Source organism: Trichogramma pretiosum, unplaced genomic scaffold, assembly GCF_000599845.2.
Source record: "Trichogramma pretiosum strain Unisexual culture from Peru unplaced genomic scaffold, Tpre_2.0 scaffold82, whole genome shotgun sequence".
NCBI classification, from domain to species: domain Eukaryota; kingdom Metazoa; phylum Arthropoda; class Insecta; order Hymenoptera; family Trichogrammatidae; genus Trichogramma; species Trichogramma pretiosum.
The window spans coordinates 318,962-336,300 of record NW_019640889.1 but is presented as its reverse complement, the minus strand read 5'-3'; the positions used below and the strand labels follow the sequence as shown (position 1 = coordinate 336,300).

Genomic DNA, 17,339 nt, shown 5'->3' with positions numbered 1-17,339 from the left:
TGTTGTAAATAATTTAGCGTTTAGTGCAAGCAATATTTTTTCTCGTTCTTGCCAAAGTATATAATCAATGAAGGTTAATATTATTATCATTGTGTACTTAGGAAGCGTTATAAACAGTAGCTGATTCAAGCGTAAAAGTAATAGTCATAAACAGCTTTATGAAAACAAAGATGACATCAAAGCGCACTGTTTTAGTGGCTAGTATCCTGTATAAACTAGTATAGTTCCTTCAGGCATTAGCTTGCTTGGTGTCACGAAAAAACAACTGAATATCTCTCTAAATTTTTCTCGAAAATTACTTCAGTTCATTATGATAGGTCGTTTTACCTCTGTACATCAGACAGTTTAACACTATCAATGGCACAATTTCATCTTAGTTTAGTAAGCAGTAGATGAAATAATTATAAGGCTTAAATAAGGATATATTGTAAACTACGTTGGAGCCAATGAAATAGTACTGCTCAAAATTGATTCGCATCGGCTCATGTAGGAAGAAAATAAATATGCTTTTTATTAGATTTCTAATATACCAACATTTGAGTAAATAACTGTAAAAACTGATACAAATGAAGGCAAATGAGTTAAAATGTGTTTACATTTTATTGAAAATTCACTAATTAGACATGCCGTAAAGTTATGTAGGGTACTTTAGCCACGACGTAAAATTTTTATATTATTTTATTCTCGAGTAATAATTTCTTCATATGGTCTGACATGTAGTAAGCTCTAGCGCTGTTACTGTTGACTTCATAATCTTCGAGCGCACAAATCAATAAGGTGTCGATTGCTACGTCCAGCAGCAAAAATATTGAATTAATCGCAACAAAGACGAGGAACCAAATGAACAGCAATGCAGTCATACTCTGAGTACTGTCCATTGAAAAGGCTGAGGTCAAGCCCGAGTACACGAGAGCCGAAATGGCCACAGTCGAGATGGAGCAGAGAAATATCAATCTCTGAGCGATCTTGCGAAAGAAAAATTAAATAAATATGTAAAATTAATTTTCAGGCAATTTAAGTTATAAAAAAGGCCTGTGCTGGCAGAAGGGTTGGTGTCACCTACATGGGCCACAATGGCGACATTTTCCCAATTTCTACCCAATAGATTAAATGTGTTTGTCACAGACTCCTCAAAGTTTTGGCCGTGGAGCGCGATGTAAACGTAAGCCAAATCGCTTGTTTTCATAATTTCGTCGTAACAGCCGTTGCAGCACATCGGGCAGTACCGTTGCATGCAATTATTGGGCCTCTCTCTTTGTTTTCTATAGTCTGGTCCCAAGAAAATTCGGAAAACCTTGTAGATTTGCGTGCGCATAAAACCACATGCAATGGAGCCCAAATGGTACCTAAGTTGAGTTCATTTCAATTGCGTTATTTATATGAATCGCGTGAATTATGATAAAGAGTAGACCACTTCAGAAACCATCTACGTTTAAAAGTTGAACTTTTCATAATCACTATTGGGTTTTCTCATAGTCGTTACTACTGTTAACTTTACGTATTTGCTCAGAAGTAAATTAGCAAGGCGTTGCGGGTTTAATAAATGAGAGACCGACTTTATTTTGCCTCCAGTTCAATGCAGTAAAACGACCAGTAGTAATGACTGTGAAAAAAGCCTATAGTACGTCTCACAGGACTAAAGCAAAAGTGTAATATTTACTTTGTTATTAAACTTGTATTAAAAGTATAATTTCTTGATCTCAATTCAAATGAAATTCGAATAATATTTTCATTAAATTTGTCGCCTTGTGGCGATCTTCAAATCTTTCTGATCACTCATTATACTGAATGTGTCGCTTTCTAATCATCTTAAAATTAATATAAAGCTCGTTAAAGCAAGAGCAAAGAGAATAAAATGAACAATTGAGATGTTCACATTTAATGACTTTCTCGTGGAGGAAGCTATGTGATAAGCTCAAAAACGAGTTTTTGAACCTGATATCGTAGAAAAATTCCGTTTACATTATATGTGTGTGTGTTTGTTTGTATGTGTTTTCGCAGTAGTAACTTGCGAATAGAACATTAAATCGCATCGTATTCAACTACATTTATTGCCGATTTTTTCGAAATTTTCGGTTTTTCGTTTTATTGATATTAATCGAGATGAAATAGTTTTTTGAAATACTTAATTGTCCAGTGATTATAAAAACAAGAATGATTAAAAACTTTAGCGCAGTACGATTAATGAAAGAACATAAGGACTATAACGTGTGGTGGGGCGTGAGTGTGAAACAATTCAGAAAATTTATTTGAAGTTAAAATAAAAAAGGGACAAATAAATACTACTTATGTTTATTTGGTCTGAAATGATAGTTTAACCGCTCTTTTTTCCTACAAATATGAAGATATGATTTTTCATTTAATACTAATAAGATAATGTCTAATTAAATTAGTAAATTAGAGGAAGCTCTTTGTCAATGTATTAAAGCAATTTTTTAGTCGTATTTACTTTTCATATTGCAGTTTATACTTTTCTTGGTAAAAATAGTTAAATCTTGAAAAAATGAGTGTTAGAAAGCACTACAAATTTGCCGCACGACCGATAAATTTGATTGACCAATTACTTTTGCTTCAACTATAATTTGAATTAAAATAATTTTACTAATCTATCAAGGGTTTCGATTTTGATGTAAGGAATTTTAACAATTTAGTGATTCAGATATCTACTCAGTAGTTGTTAATTTACTTCCAAGTAATCCCAATAAACCGCATGGCCGTGTATTTGGATACTTCGCCCTTGTTCTTTATCCAGTACCAGGTGCCGTAAGTTCCAGAAAGTATTACGCGGAAGAGAGGGAAATAGAACGTGTTTAGTCTTAAACACCCCAAGAAGTTCACAAAGTGAAAGACAGGGGTGAGGCAAATTAGAAACCATGATTGATTGATCGATTCGATCAGCTCGACAACAAATACAAAGAATCCTGTCGTGATAAGAACAAGCATGCAGAGCAGCAGTGGGAGAAAAAAGAGAGACGGAAAGAACAGCAAAATTCTGGAAACGAAATAAATACATAATTATCACATCACGTTAATTTGAATGTATGGCGAGGGTACGACAGTAAATATGCTTGCTTGGTCGATTCTTGTATGATTTCGCAAGCTACTGGAATGAGTTTAATTTTCATTTTCCAAATCGCTGTTATGATTCCCACAACCAAGAACAAAATTGCAATGAAGATAATTATGTGCTTCCATGTAGTCTCAACGGCCAAGCGATATCCCAAAAAGCATAAGGCAGAAAAAACCATTGCCAATAATACGGAAATTGACACGTAAATCGTGGGCCGAGTTGCAATTCTCAACAAGATTAGAAACAATGAAGATAACAAAGCAGCAAATGTCAAAGTTCCTAATATGATCCATCTGTAATTTTTATTAAAATAATTAATTCCTTTGTTGTTGAATACGACGATTCGCATTAAAATTGATCTTACATTTGGTCGTAAAACGATTTTTCAGCGTTCCATAAAATATTGGTAGAATCTGAATTTTGCCAATTGAAAACTTTCTTGAAGTCAGCTTTGAGTACATCTGTGCAAAGAATTGAACTATCATTAGTGCTTACTTATTCGTATAAATTTGTACAGATATATTCAATGTGAGCTCCTATACCTATAACTGCTAGGTTGATACAGACGCAAAAAAGAAACCAAAAATTTATCAAACTCAAAAGGTCAGTCTCTGATCGTTCCAATTCCCAAGGGCCTGTCCAGGATGGATCGTAGGTTAATTTTGAGCCTGTAATCATGAAATATTTGTCAGACAAAGTATACTTTCTGTACTTATTTTTCAAACATACCAAACTCTTGATGGTTTGACGATCCCATTCTAATGCTGCGTGAAGATGCCATTAAATTTCCAGATTCAAATAAAAAATCTACGTCGAAGCATTCTGAACGAAAACAAAACGTAACCTCTATGAAGATCTGATTTTTACGTATCTTTTGAAATACTGATTAGAAAATAAACAAAACTTAAAAACTATCAAAAATCTTGTTTATGTAGAAATCCCTTCCAGGAGGTTCAATACAATTTATGAGCATGTTTAATTTTTACGAAATGTATTTATCGAAATTTATTGTATAATTAATAATTAATTTACTTATCACAATTTGGAATATTGAATTTTTAATTTATAGTTCTTCATTCATTTTACATTCGTTTTTTAAACCCAGATATACATGTAATGTTATTCTTTTTTAGCCAATAACTAAAAAATCGCAACAAATTCAAATAAAATTAGGGAACTTGTAGGCGCAGCATCATAAATAACGAGTTTCTTTATTTTTCTCTAAAAAAATTTTTATTCAATGAAAATTGGTCATATAATAGTACTTTATGATACTAGTGGCATAAATAACACTTTTTGGCACGGCGTAATTTAGGGCCCGAGCGCAGCGAGAGTCCTAATAGCTGGGCCGAAAAGTGTCCCCTATGTCACGAGTATAGTATACAAATGAATGTAAATTAGTTTAGATTATAAACTGCAATTTTTTAAAAATTTAGGACTGATGATTTAGCCACGAAGTAAAATTTTTATTCTATTATTATATCCTTGAGAAATAATTTCTTCATATGGTCTGACATGTAGTAAGCTCTAGTGCTGTTGCTGTTGACTTCATAATCCTCGAGCGCACAAATCAATATGGTATCGATTGATACGTCCAGCAGCAAAAATATTGAATTAATCACAATAAAGATGAGGAACCAAATAAACAGCAATGCAGTCATACTCTGAGTACTGTCCATTGAAAAGGCTGAAGTCAAACTCGAGTACACGAGAGCCAAAATGGCCACAGTCGAGATGGAGCAGAAGAGTATCAGTCTGTGGGCGATCTTACGGAAAAAAGAAAATGGGAAAGTAAATGTGCAATGATTGTTGTTAAGATTTAAATATTGCCTACACCAGAAGAAGGGATAGGTGTTACAAACATTGGTCGCCACTGCAACTTTATCATAATTTCTACTCCACAGTTTGAAGGTGATAGTTTCGGAATTCTCAAAATCTGTGCCATGCAGCCCAATGTAAATGTAAGCCAAGTCGCTTGTCTTCATAACGTTATCGTCCTGATCGAAGTTGCACATTGAGCAGCTTTCATTATGGAATATGTATGCTGATCCCAAAAAAGTTTGGACAATCTTACAAATTTGTACACGTAACAAATGATTCAGGACGGAGCCCAAGTGGTACCTGCATTACGGTCATTTTTATTGCGTTATTTATAAATCGCGTGAATTGTACTGAGGAGGAGACTACTTTGCAAGCAGCTCAAATAGCTTGTATTTAGTTTAGAAGCTCATTATGCCTAAAAATAAAACTTCTTATAGTTACTTCAGTCACATAGGGTTTAGAAGAAATTTGTTAAATTATTAAAATGAGTGGTCAAAAAGTACTCTAGTTTGCTGAGTGACGATAAACCTAATTATTGTTTCTAACTCAATTTTAATTTGGAAATCAAAATATTGAGTTATTGTTAAGTTTTGGCATGTGGGGTGCGACTGTGTGGGGCGCTTGATGGGAGAATATCGCTAATAGAAATTAGTATTTTTGTACATATGGCAGTGGTAGCCGATCAACTGCCAGATCGGAAAGTCAAAGCTGGACCTCAAAAGCCCATCAAGCTCTTGACACAGTCGCGCGTCACTCGCTTTTTACGCTGACTAGCAATGTCGAATTACTGATGAGAACTTAGTCAATAAATATATAGTTATTTTTTACTTGATTGGCTAGAGCAAATAATTTATTATCCTCTCATTGAACACAACATAATTTTTTAAAATAATTTCAAGGTTTATGGTACTGAAGTAACTATTAGGAATTTTTTTATGGGAACCTACGCGTAATTTTATGTCTTTACTAGTTGTCAGTTTACTTGAAAGTAATCCTTGTGAATCGTATGGGCGTAAAATTGGGTACTTCGTGCTTGTTCTTTGTCCAGTACCAGGTGCCATAAGTTCCAGAAAGTATTACGCGGAAGAGAGCGAAGAGGAACGCATTAATAAAGAAAAAGCCGTAGATGTTCCAAATGTAGAATAACGGGCAGAGCCAAGAAGGTAAGATTTGATCAACCGATTCCATACATAGGACAACGAATACAAAGAATCCCGTCGCCATAAAAACAAGCGCGCAGAACAGCAGTGGGAAAAAGACGAGAGATGGAAAAAACAGCAAAGTTCTGGAAACGAATTAAATACATAATTATCATATTACGTTAATTTGAATGTATGGCGAGGGTATAATAGTAAATATGCTTGCTTTGTTGCTTCTCGTATGATTTCGCAAGCTACTGTGATGAGTTTAGTTTCCATTGTCCCCAGACAGATTGAGATTTCCAGAATCATGCACAACATTGTGGTGAAGACGATCCCATGCGGCCATGTTGTTTTGGTGGCTAATAAATACCCCCAAAAGCATGAGGCGAGAAAAACGATTGCCAATAATGTGAAAATTGACACGTAAACTGTAGGCCGAGTTGCGATTCTCAACAAGGTGAGAAACAATGAAGATAACAAAGCGGAAAATACCAGAATTCCTACTATGATCCATCTGAAATTTTTATTAAAATATTTAACTCTTTCATTCATGAATACGTCGATTTGCATAAATTATTGTACATTTGTTCATGTAACGATTTTGCAGCATGAGACAAAATAACGTTAGAATCAGGATTTTGCCAATTAACAACTTCCTTTGCATCAACGTTGAAACAACCTGTACAAAAAATTGAACTACCGCAATCGTATACTAATTGTATTATATTTAGTTATCATATCGATGTAGTTTGATTACGTAATAAAATAAAACTCATCCAGATGGTAAACCGAAAGAAAAATATGAGTACACTCGAATGATCGGTCGCTAATCGCTTCACCCCCAAAGGACTAGTCCAGGATGGATCGTAGCTTAATTTTGAGCCTGTTATCATTAAATATTTGTCAGACAAAGTATACTTTCTGTACTTATTTTTCAAACATACCAAACTCTTGATGGTTTGACGATCCCATTCTAATGCTGCGTGAAGATGCCATTAAATTTCCAGATTCAAATAAAAAATCTACGTCGAAGCATTCAGAACGAAAACAAAACGTAACCTCTATGAAGCTCTGATTTTCACGTATCTTTTGACATACTGATGGTTTAAAAATAAACAAAAACTTGGAAATTATCAACAATCTTGCATCTATAGAATTTTTTTACTAGAGATTCAATCAAAATTGTTACTCGTTTTCATTGATTAAAACTTATTTATAAAAATTCAAAATAAGTTTTGAATAATAATTTTTAATAATAAATACTTTGTTAGTCAGCTCCATTTGTAAATTATTATTTTAAAAATGATTAAAAAAAAAGGTAGAATATACTTCCAATCAACACTCTTTTATTAATTTTTATCAAATTTTCTGTTTAATATCGACTACTTTTATAGAATTATGGTGTTAAAATAAAGTTAAAACACTGCAAGTAATTCAACGACATTAATTAGACTTTTTATTTAATGCTACATAAACGACAAGGCAATATATTTTTTAAAGCATATATATTTTTATTATTATATATAGATAGTGTTTTATTTAAAAACTCGTTCCTCTTTTTGCTCGATAATACTTATTTTTGAGTCTTTCCCAAATACGAATGCAATCGGTCTAAATAATAAAATTTTTGGATTTCAGTCGAAAAATGAATTGCAAATTTTCATTTTTTTTTTTCGATTACCATAACACCAGTTGTAGCAAATATAAAAAAGTAGGAATCGTTGCACATGATGTATACACCTTAATTAATGTAACGCATGGCGAGTTTGCGTTGTCCTAATTCACCATTGTGCACAGAGAAAGCTGCCATAGAGAATTTTATATCAGGAAAAAAGTTACATAAAATGTTATTTAATAAAGGCAATTAATTCTGGAATAGGGTATGCGTAAATTCTATATAGTCTAATGCTCCCGCGATGGGTCGCTCGTTCTTCGGATCGACGTATGGTTTCATCCTCGCCACACAGTAGTCGGCCATTTCTTTCGTGAGGTTCTGTATAAAACACGAATTTCGAAGATTAATTTCGCTCTATCAAGTTAAATATAGAATTGGTAGAAATCGAAAAGTTTATAAATAAAACGTACGTTGTAGAGTTCCTCTTTCGTGACATAGGGTCGGTCGGCTGCTGTGATAGCTCGGAAAGCATTTTCGATTTCTTGAGAACTCTGCACATTTTCTGTCTCCTTACTTATCATAAAGGCCATATGATCCTGTAAGGAGACAAATCCATCCCGATTCGGATCGACAATATCTGAAAGAATTAAAAGATTAACAATTATTAATTATGAACATTTGCCCGTATTTTATTTCGCATCTTAGAACGCAAGTCTTACCAAGTATATTTTCGAATTCTGGATCAGGCTGCCCTTCCTCTACCATGGGCAGGTCGTAACCCAATGCCCGCAGACAAGATTTGAATTCCTGGTGATTGAGTCGACCGCTCTTGTCCTTGTCGTAATGCTTGAACATCATAGAGAATTCCTTGAGCGCACCCTCGGAAACACCGGACTGGTTTCTGGCCTGTATCTGCTGTTCGAGATTGTGTTGCATGCGCATACCCAGTTGATCGAGTTGGTCCCACTGCTGCGCGAGACCAACCGTACTATGTTCGGTGTATCGATTGTCGAGGATCAGATGCTCCTCGAGTATCGCGCCAAGATCTTCAATATGCTTCAGATCTTGTCTCCGGGCTCGTACTTCTTGTGTTTTCTTCTTGGTCGCTTCAAGCTGCTGTTCCAGCGAACCTGATCCTTCCATCATGGATGTACGAGTATCGGCCAGCCACTGGTGGAAAGCGTTTGCGTGTTTGGCGAACTCCTTGCGCAATTTGTCGTTCTCTTCTTGACGCTGAGCCTCTTTGGCCAGCTCGACGTCGCGCTCCTTGATGATCTTTTGCAAATTGCGCCAAGTATCCTCCAGAGCTTCCATTGTAAACCAAGTGTAAGGGTTGGGACCGACGTTGAAGGTCTTGATCTGTCGATCCAAGGCACCGAGGGCCTGAAAGTCGGCTTCAGCCGAGGACAAGCTCGCTTGGAATTGAGCGTGTGCCTCGCGAAGAGCCCGAATTTCTTCTATGCTGTTGCAGCGCACGGGATCGGTCAAGTCCTCCTCGGCGTTCTCAAACCAGGAGTTGAAAGCCGAAGCCTTCTTGGCGAAGCTTAGGTACAGCTCCTCGATCTGACGGAACTGGTCTTGCATCTGCAGCAGACGCTGTTTGCGAGCCTGAGAATCGGACAGGAGTTTCTGCCAGCGCGAAATTACATCACCGTGGCGTCTAGTTATGGCGTGACGCTGCTCGTGACCGGCATCGGTGAGGAGCTCTTTGAGGGTGGTTATATTTTGAATACCTTCGTGCTCGAATGCGTGGAGGCCGGCATCGAACGTCTCTTGCTTCGTCAGAAGGGTCTGAACACTCGAGAGATCGCGTCCGAACTCCTCGGAGCGAACGTGAGTCTCCTTGTCGGCGATCCACGACTCGACCACGTCGGCCTTCCACATGAATTGCAAATAAGCCGAGTTGTCGTTCAAACGGGTCTTGCGGCGCGCAGCCAAGCCACCGAGCTGTTCGAGCTTGCTGCCGAGTTGTTGGCAGCGCTGGGCAATGGCATCGGCGCGATGGTTTCCAGCCGCGATCAGAGCTTCGCCAGCCTCGGTGATGTCTTTGCAGCGCTCTCCGTGAGCCGCGAAGTCGGTCTCGAAAGCGTCGTGTTTCTTCAACAGACCTTGTACAGCAGCCATCGTATCGCCGTAGTCCTCGAGCGACAGTAACTGTTGTTTCTCGGCGATCCAAGCTTCTTCCTCCTCGACCTTGGCCAAGAATTGTTGGTAAGCCAGAGACTCATCGAGTTTCTGTCCTCTAGTTGCAGCGAGTTGTTTGAGCTCGGCCCAAGCCTGGTTGAGCAACTTAAGACGTTGTTCAATTTCTGGCACACCCAGATTCGATACGTCCATGAGCTTTTCACCGGCTTCTTGTACGGCTTGAATGGCCGGTTCGTGGCTGCCGAGCTCGGCTTCAAGACGCTTGTGCTTCTTCTTGAGATTCTGGACACCGGTAAGATCGCGTCCGTAATCGTCCGATCCGACGAGCAGTTTCTTCTCCTTTATCCAAGACTCCTCGTCGGCGATATCGCGGAAGAATTGGTGAAGAGTGTTGGCTTCGTTCAATCGAGCTTGACGATGAGCCGCGAGATTGCGTACGCGCTCGTAGCGCTCGTTGATGCTCTGGCGCTTCTCTTGGATGCCCGCGGCATCGAATTGACCGCTCTCGATCAGAGAGTCGGCTTGAGCATTCATGTCCTTGATACGTTCCTCATGAGCGGCGATGTCGGCTTCGACCAGTTGCTGCTTCTTCATCAAATTCTGCACGGAGGCTAAATCTTTTCCGGCATCCTCGCTGGTCAAGAGACTCTCGACTTCACCGAGCCAGAAGTCCAGATCTTTGACAGCGGCAATGTAGGTACGCTGCTTATTGGCTTCCTTCAATTTCATTGATTTTTCTGTGGTCTTTTGGGTAAGATACTCCCACTGATCAGCGATGGAAACAAGTCGCTTCGATACAGCATCTTCGGATCCTGCACATTGGTGTTTTTCAATCAAATTGTGACCCATCGCAAGAACACTGGATATACGATCTGCATTGGCTGCCAGTTCTGCTTCGAAGGCTTGATGTTTTTGATGCTTAGATTGAATGTTAGCCGGGTCTTTGTAATTCTCTTCGGTGGCCAGTTGTAATTTTTCGGCGATCCAATTTTCCATCTCGTCGGCATCGCGAGAGAACTGCTGCAGAGTCTGGGACTCTCCGAGCTTGGAACGTTTTTCGATCAGAGCGTCCTTGAGGTGACGCCAGCGATCGAGCACTTGGCAGCGGCGCTCGTCGATGGGTTTGGACGCGTAGTGCTCGGCAGCAATGAGCTGATCGGCCAAAGTCTGCAATGCAGCGATCTTTTCCTCGTGGGCGTTGATGGCCTTGTCGAAATCTTCGTGCTTCTTAATGAGCGCCTCGACGTTGTCGCCGCTGTCCAAGGCGTCCGCGCTGCTCGTGCTGAGGAAGGCCTCGCGGGCTGACATCCAGTTTTCGGCTTGCTCGCAGTCGCGGCAGAACAGTTGCAGCTCGAGATTTTGATCGAGCTGCATGCGACGCTGGATCCATGCTTTCTCGAGCTCTTGACGGGCCTCGCTCATCGACTCCAACTTCTCTTGGATTTCAACGCTGGCATAGTGATTGGATTGAAGCAACTGCTGACCGAATAATTCGAACGCCGTGAAGGTGCCAGTGCGGGCGTCAATTTCCATTCGGTGTTCCTAAAAAGTAATCCATTGAAATCAGTCGATTCTATTACAAGAGAATAAAAATTATGCGCGCCACGCTGCGAACGTTTTAAATCTCAAGTGCCAAGTCAGTTTATTGATAGGCAATTGATGTGAATTTGCTCAATGGTAAGTAAATTCAAGCAGAGAGCAAATCTCAAAATTAAACATAAGCTTTCTCTAAGCACTTTGATATTAATCAAGTTATTTAATTATTTCATACTTGTTCAATTATTTATTTATACGAGGGTCTTTGTACTTTTACCTCAGTAAAAATAATCGCTTTTTGTGAGCTAAAAAGCTTCCATTTTAATAATTTCAAGCGTGTCAACATTGTAGCACAATAAAACATTTAATATTTTTATGGTGACAATTGGGGCATTGAAATGGACAATAACAATATCAATTGAACAGCATGGGAAAACTTAAACTTTATAAAAATGCCGATCATTTAGTATAGCTTCATTAACACTTAGGCATGTAATATTTGCATCAGAAGATGAAAAAATTGCAAAAAAAAAAAAAAAACGGCTGATTAGTGGAGCGTATCGTGTTTACACGTATAGCGAAAACAAATCATTCTCCATCAAACGCTGAAGTCATTTTGGAATACCTGTGGAACAATGCCATATCGCGCATCAATTTCCGTTCTGTGATTCTACAATAGGAGAGAGAGAGAGAGAACAACACTTGACTGAGTGACATCATAGATGAACATGATCGCGAGATAAAGTTACGCAACTAATGCGAAGAGTCGACTTCGGCGATGAAAAAAAAACTTTTAGAGCCAATTACATACCTGATGACGTTCGAGCAGAGCCTCGGCGCCGGTTACGTCATTGGCCAGCTCCTCGGATGCCACTAGGCCCATCATCGAGTTGATCCAGGCCATGAGATCGCGATAATCGCTCAAGTAGCGCTGCAAATCGTACGAGTCCAGGAGCTTCTCTTTTCTGGAGGTGGCCTTAGCGGTCAGCTGGGTCCATTCCTCGTTGATCTCCGTCTGCTTGGCGTAGGTCTGCTCGGCGGTGTCCGGGTGCGACTGCATCAGCCTATTGGCCGTCTCGTCGAGCTGCTTGATCTTGTCGCCCAGAGCGGCCAGGTCTCTCTCGAGGCCCTCGTGCTTGCGCTGCAGGGCTTGCACGCTGCGCAAGTCCTTGCCGAGGTCGTCGTTGTTCAGCGCAGCGTCCTTCTCGCGAATCCAGTCCTTGGTCTCGTCGACGTCGCGATGGAATCTCTGTACCTCGTGGGCAGAGCCCAGCTGGCTGGCGCGCTCGGCCGTCAGCGTCTGCAAGCTCGTCCACTTCTCGTTGAGCTCCTGTATCTGGGTCTGGATCTTCAGGGCGGCCTCGGTCTGTCCGAGGCTCATCAGCTGAACGGCGATCTCGTTCATCTCGGCCAAGCGAACCTCGTTGGCCTTGAGGTCGGCGCGGAAGTCGTCGAACTTCTTCTGCATGACCTCGACTTGCTCGAGATCCTCGCCAACGTCCTGCACTTGGGCGTGATTCTCCTTGTCCTTGATCCAGGTGGCGAGCTCGGCGGCCTCGCGCACCAGCACGTAAGCTTTAGCGGTCTCGTTCAACTTGTCTTGGCGCTCTCTGGCCAAATTCAGCAGGTCGTCGTACTGAGCTTCGATCTGAGCTTGACGAGCGGCAATGGAGCCTTGCTCGCGAGCCAAGGACTGCTGCGATGCGTTCAATCCGCTCTCGGGCTCTACGCGCTTGACGTATGCGGCCGGTACGAATCCTTGACGGTCGTTCACCTCGACCTTCCACCAATCCTTGTTGCTGCTGTTTAGCAATACCAAGTTGTCTCCCTTCTTCATGGACACCTCGCGCGGTGACTTCTCGGTGTAGTCGTACAGAGCGACGACGCACTCCTTTCCGGCAAGCTCGGCCGCCGAGGGTGCCTCCTGCTGTCGGCAAGCCGCGGCCTGCTCTTTCAACGCGCCGATGGTGCTGGCGAACGCTTCGAGATCGCTCACGAGTGCCTCGTGCTTCTTCAAAAGGGCCTCGCTGCTATCCTCGTCTTTGCCGTAATCCGCGCTCGTCACAATCGGACGTTTCTCCTTCATCCAGGACTCGGCCTCGTTCGCGTCCGCGAAGTACTGGTGAGCCTGAAGCGAGTCATCGAGATCGCTCTTGCGCTGGCGAGCTTTCTCCTTCAATTGTCCCCAGCGTTCGTCCAGTCCGGTCAATCTCTGGCCAATCTCGTCGGCGGCAAAGTGGCCGTCTTGAAGCATACGTTGTCCGGATGCGCATACGGCGGCGACTCTGGGTTCGTGATTGTTGATCTCGGCCAGAACGGCTTGATGCTTCTTTTGCAGGTTCTGCACTCCAATGAGGTCGCGACCCCGATTAGTGGAAGCGGCAACCGGTTCTTTCTCACGGATCCAAGCCTCTTCGTCCTCAACGTCACGGAAGAGTTGCTGGACTTGCAGAGAGTCGAGCAAGCGCTGTTTGCGTGCGCGTATCGGCGCTTCAAGGCCAGCGTAACGGCTCTGCATCTGTTGAGCTTTCTGACGGATGTTGTCAGCGTCGAAGTGTCCACCCTCGACGAACTGCTCGCCAGCTTGGATGATCGAGTCGATGCGCTCCTGGTGGGAAGCCACGTCGGCCTCGAGAAGGGCGTGCTTTTTCAATAAGTTCTGGACGCTGGTCAGATCTTTTCCACTGTCCTCCGAAGTCAACTGTCCTTCGATCTCGGATAGCCACAGCTCGACGTCCTCGACGCTGCGATTGAATTGCTGCTGCTGGGCGGCTTCTTGCAGTTTTGAGCCTTTGCGCTGGGTGGCCTCGGTGAGGCTGCTCCACAAAGCAACGATCTCGTCGAGACGAGTGCGTACGCGATCTTTTGCGTAATGATCGGAAGACACGAGCACTTCACCCTGGGCCACTGTTTCTTCCATGCGGGTGCCGTTGGCTTGAAGTTCCTGCTCAAAATTCTGGTGCTTCTGCAATTTTCCATTCAAATTGGTCGGATCGAGATAGCTGTCGTCTGTGGCAAACTTGAGTTTCTCGTTGACCCAACCTTTGGTCTCGTCGCAGTCGCGTTCGAATTGCTGCAATTTGTAGGCATCCTCCAGGCCACGACGGCGAAGAGCCGACTTTTCTAATAGAGCGGATCGACGTTGAAGCAAAGCCGACCGACGGTGAGCGACTTCGTCAGCTGCGTAATGCTCGCCTTCGATGAGTTTTGTGGCAAACTCATCCAGAGCCTTGATCTTCTCCTCCTGAGCAGTCAGGGATTTTTCAAAGTCTTCGTGCTTTTTAATCAAAGCTTCGACGCTGTCGAGAGAATCTCCAAGGTCGTCGTTGGCCAAGAAAGCTTCCTGTTTAGCCATCCAGGCGTCAGCTTGCTCGGTGTCACGGTAAAACAGCTGAAGATCCATGCATTGTTCATACAAAATGCGACGTTTCTCCCACAATTCCAAAAGTTGAGCCTTGTCAGATGTCAAAGACTCAAGCTTGATGGCTACCTCCTCCGCAGCATAATGTTGACGTTCAAGCAATTTGCTACCAGCTAAGCCAGTTGAATCAAAACTGTCAGCTCTAGCATCTATTTCACCTTTGTGTTCTTGATGACGTTCCAGAAGGGCTTCGGCGCCAGCAACATCTTTAGCCAATTCATCAGCAGAAATGATGGCTTTCATATTATTCATCCAGGATACCAGATCTCTGTAGTCAGAGAGGAATCTATGCAAGTAGTATGATTCGTCGAGCTTAGAGCGACGTTCTTTAGCTTTGGTGGTAAGACTCTCCCACAGTTGGATAATTTCAGTCCGCTTGTTTTGAATTTGCTGAGACTGATCCGGATGATGAATACCACAGAGGCGATCAGCTTCAGAGCTCAATGTTTGAACTTTATCTTCAAGAGCAGCTAAATCTCGCTCGACATTTTCGTGTATGCGTTGGAGCAATTGCACACTAGCCAAGTCACGACCGAAATCGTCGGATGAAAGCACGGCATCTTTTTCGGCAATCCATGCCATGGTTTCGTCGGCATCACGATTGAATCGTTGAATCTCATGAGCACCAAAGAGTTTTTCTTGACGAAGAACAGCCAGCTGTCTCAAGCGTTGCCAAGCTTCATTTAATTCTTCCTTGCGACGTAAAATAGTGTCGCGTTCTGGATGTCCATCAAGCAATAATTTATCTGCAAGCTCATTAACTTCAGTAACTCTGTACTCTTGACTTGTCATATCTTTTTGGAATTCATCAAATTTTCTTTGGAGAACTTCAACGTGTTCTAAGTCATGACCATATTCTTCTGTAGTAACAAATGCTTCTTTGTCATTAATCCAAAACATTACTTCATCGCAATGACGAATGAACTGCACAAGGACAAGGGCTTGCTGAAGTTTAAGACCTTTGTCTGCCAATCTCGAAAGAAGCAATTCCCAGAGGCGATGTAGTTCCTCTGCAAAGTTATAAGGATATTATTAATATTAAAAAAAAATTAGCATATAAATTTGCATGTGTTACACATATTACCTAATATTATAATTCAAAAATATTCATAAAATTGATATGTACATATTTCTTTGTCAGTAAAAGTTAAATCATTCAAACCAATTAATAATATGTTTAGGTATTTAAAAGAAATAAATATGAAAAAAATTTTAATTAAAAAAATTCCAAAAAATATATATCATGACTTATTAGTGCTCATAAAATAATTTTACTAAACAAAGTCATTAAATTCAGTAAACAATAGATTGATTGAATTCAGGTAATATGTGTCAGAAGTTAAATTCTTCAAATTGCTCAATAAGACAGATAAGATGTATATTGAAATGTATTTGCTTACCAAGCCTCTTACGAATGACATCACTGGCAAAATGGTGCTGAGAAATCATCTCAGTACCAGTATTGTCAAGTACCACTATGGCATTGGAATGAGCGGCAACTTCAGCCTCGAAAGCCTGATGTTTCTGAATTTTGGCTTGTAAATTTGTGGGATCTTTGTAACTTTCATCGGAGGCAGCTTGAAGTTTTTCATAAATCCATCCCTCGAGCTCATCGGAATCTCTTTTAAAATACTACAGATAAAATGTAAAATTGTTTCATTGAGTGCAACGTCAAAAGAATGCATTGATTTGTCATAAATGGAAGAGTTGATGCTGTTTTGAAAAACATACCTGGAAGCGACGCGAGTCTTCTAGCTTGTCACGTTTGCTGCGAGCCTCGGACTTGAAGTTGGAATATCTGCCGAGGACCTGCTCACGACGTTCCTGAATGTCCTCGGGATTCTCGAGGATCTTCACCTCGTTCGGAGTTATTTGTTGATCCATGTTGAAAAGCTTGTTGCCTCGGGGCGTTTAGACCCGTCAGCTATGATAGACAGTCCACTTGAACCGAAGTGTCGAACTGCTGTGTATATGTGTGCGAGAGTTTAAGTATTGGAGCTCAATATGGCCGTAAACAGCGCTGTCGGCCGTCGGGTGTGGCGTTTCTCGGCAGCCACGACTATTTTTATGTATGTGTGTACTTTGCAATCACCCACGCGCAACAATGCACTGGCGGCTCTTTTTCCAAGCCCTTTTAACCTGGAATTATGAAGTAAATATCTATTAAAAAACAGATCGTTCACTTGAATTTTCACTCAAAGAGTTGGTAAAAAAAAAAAAAATGCTAACGGTCTCTCGTCTGCGCGTGATTTCACTCGCTGCTTGCGCGAAAACTACTGAAATCTCCAGTAACATTCGCAACTCCACACTATCTTCCTCCACTTTGGCACTTGCGTGGCTGTGTATGAGTGTACATTATATATATAGCTATGAGGAGATTAATGTGATGTAAAAAGGGAGCAGCCGGCACAAATGGGTGTTCCGTTAGAGCCGACGCATTCATTGGTGCCTTACCCTATCGTATCGAGACATTCGCAAACGAGCGTGGGGATTTAATTAAAAAAAGACCTATTTTTTATAATAGAATCGGTCGGTACGGAGGGCTTTAAGCCATTTAGCCTGTGTAGCGTAGAATACATCGACACCCAC

General features: G+C 41.4%; 3 protein-coding genes across 4 annotated transcripts; all 3 read right to left on the bottom strand.

The window, feature by feature from the left end:
- Window positions 1–668: 668 nt before the first annotated feature.
- Window positions 669–3,827, bottom strand: LOC106649953 (choline transporter-like protein 4). Its single transcript, XM_014367683.2, has 5 exons — window positions 3,800–3,827; window positions 3,613–3,738; window positions 3,435–3,531; window positions 1,064–1,346; window positions 669–965 (listed from the first exon to the last, which is right to left on the bottom strand). Exons 1-5 carry the CDS (start codon window positions 3,825–3,827, stop codon window positions 669–671), a joined length of 831 nt encoding a protein of 276 aa, XP_014223169.2.
- Window positions 3,828–5,576: 1,749 nt separating this feature from the next.
- On the bottom strand, window positions 5,577–7,109 carry LOC111693287 (choline transporter-like protein 1). Its single transcript, XM_023457657.1, has 2 exons — window positions 6,257–7,109; window positions 5,577–6,176 (listed from the first exon to the last, which is right to left on the bottom strand). Exons 1-2 carry the CDS (start codon window positions 6,601–6,603, stop codon window positions 5,870–5,872), a joined length of 654 nt encoding a protein of 217 aa, XP_023313425.1. The 5' UTR covers window positions 6,604–7,109; the 3' UTR covers window positions 5,577–5,869.
- Window positions 7,110–7,463: 354 nt separating this feature from the next.
- LOC106650171 (spectrin alpha chain) lies at window positions 7,464–17,145 on the bottom strand. 2 transcript variants are annotated; one of them, XM_014368046.2, is made up of 7 exons: window positions 16,980–17,145; window positions 16,482–16,889; window positions 16,151–16,382; window positions 12,141–15,760; window positions 8,368–11,335; window positions 8,119–8,285; window positions 7,898–8,026 (listed from the first exon to the last, which is right to left on the bottom strand). In XM_014368046.2, exons 2-7 carry the CDS (start codon window positions 16,632–16,634, stop codon window positions 7,898–7,900), a joined length of 7,269 nt encoding a protein of 2,422 aa, XP_014223532.1. In that variant the 5' UTR covers window positions 16,635–16,889; window positions 16,980–17,145. The 2 variants fall into 2 exon arrangements, with proteins under 2 accessions (XP_014223533.1, XP_014223532.1); XM_014368047.1 differs by lacking the exon at window positions 16,980–17,145 and having other exon boundaries at window positions 7,464–8,026; window positions 16,482–16,634.
- Between the last annotated feature and the right edge of the window lie 194 nt (window positions 17,146–17,339).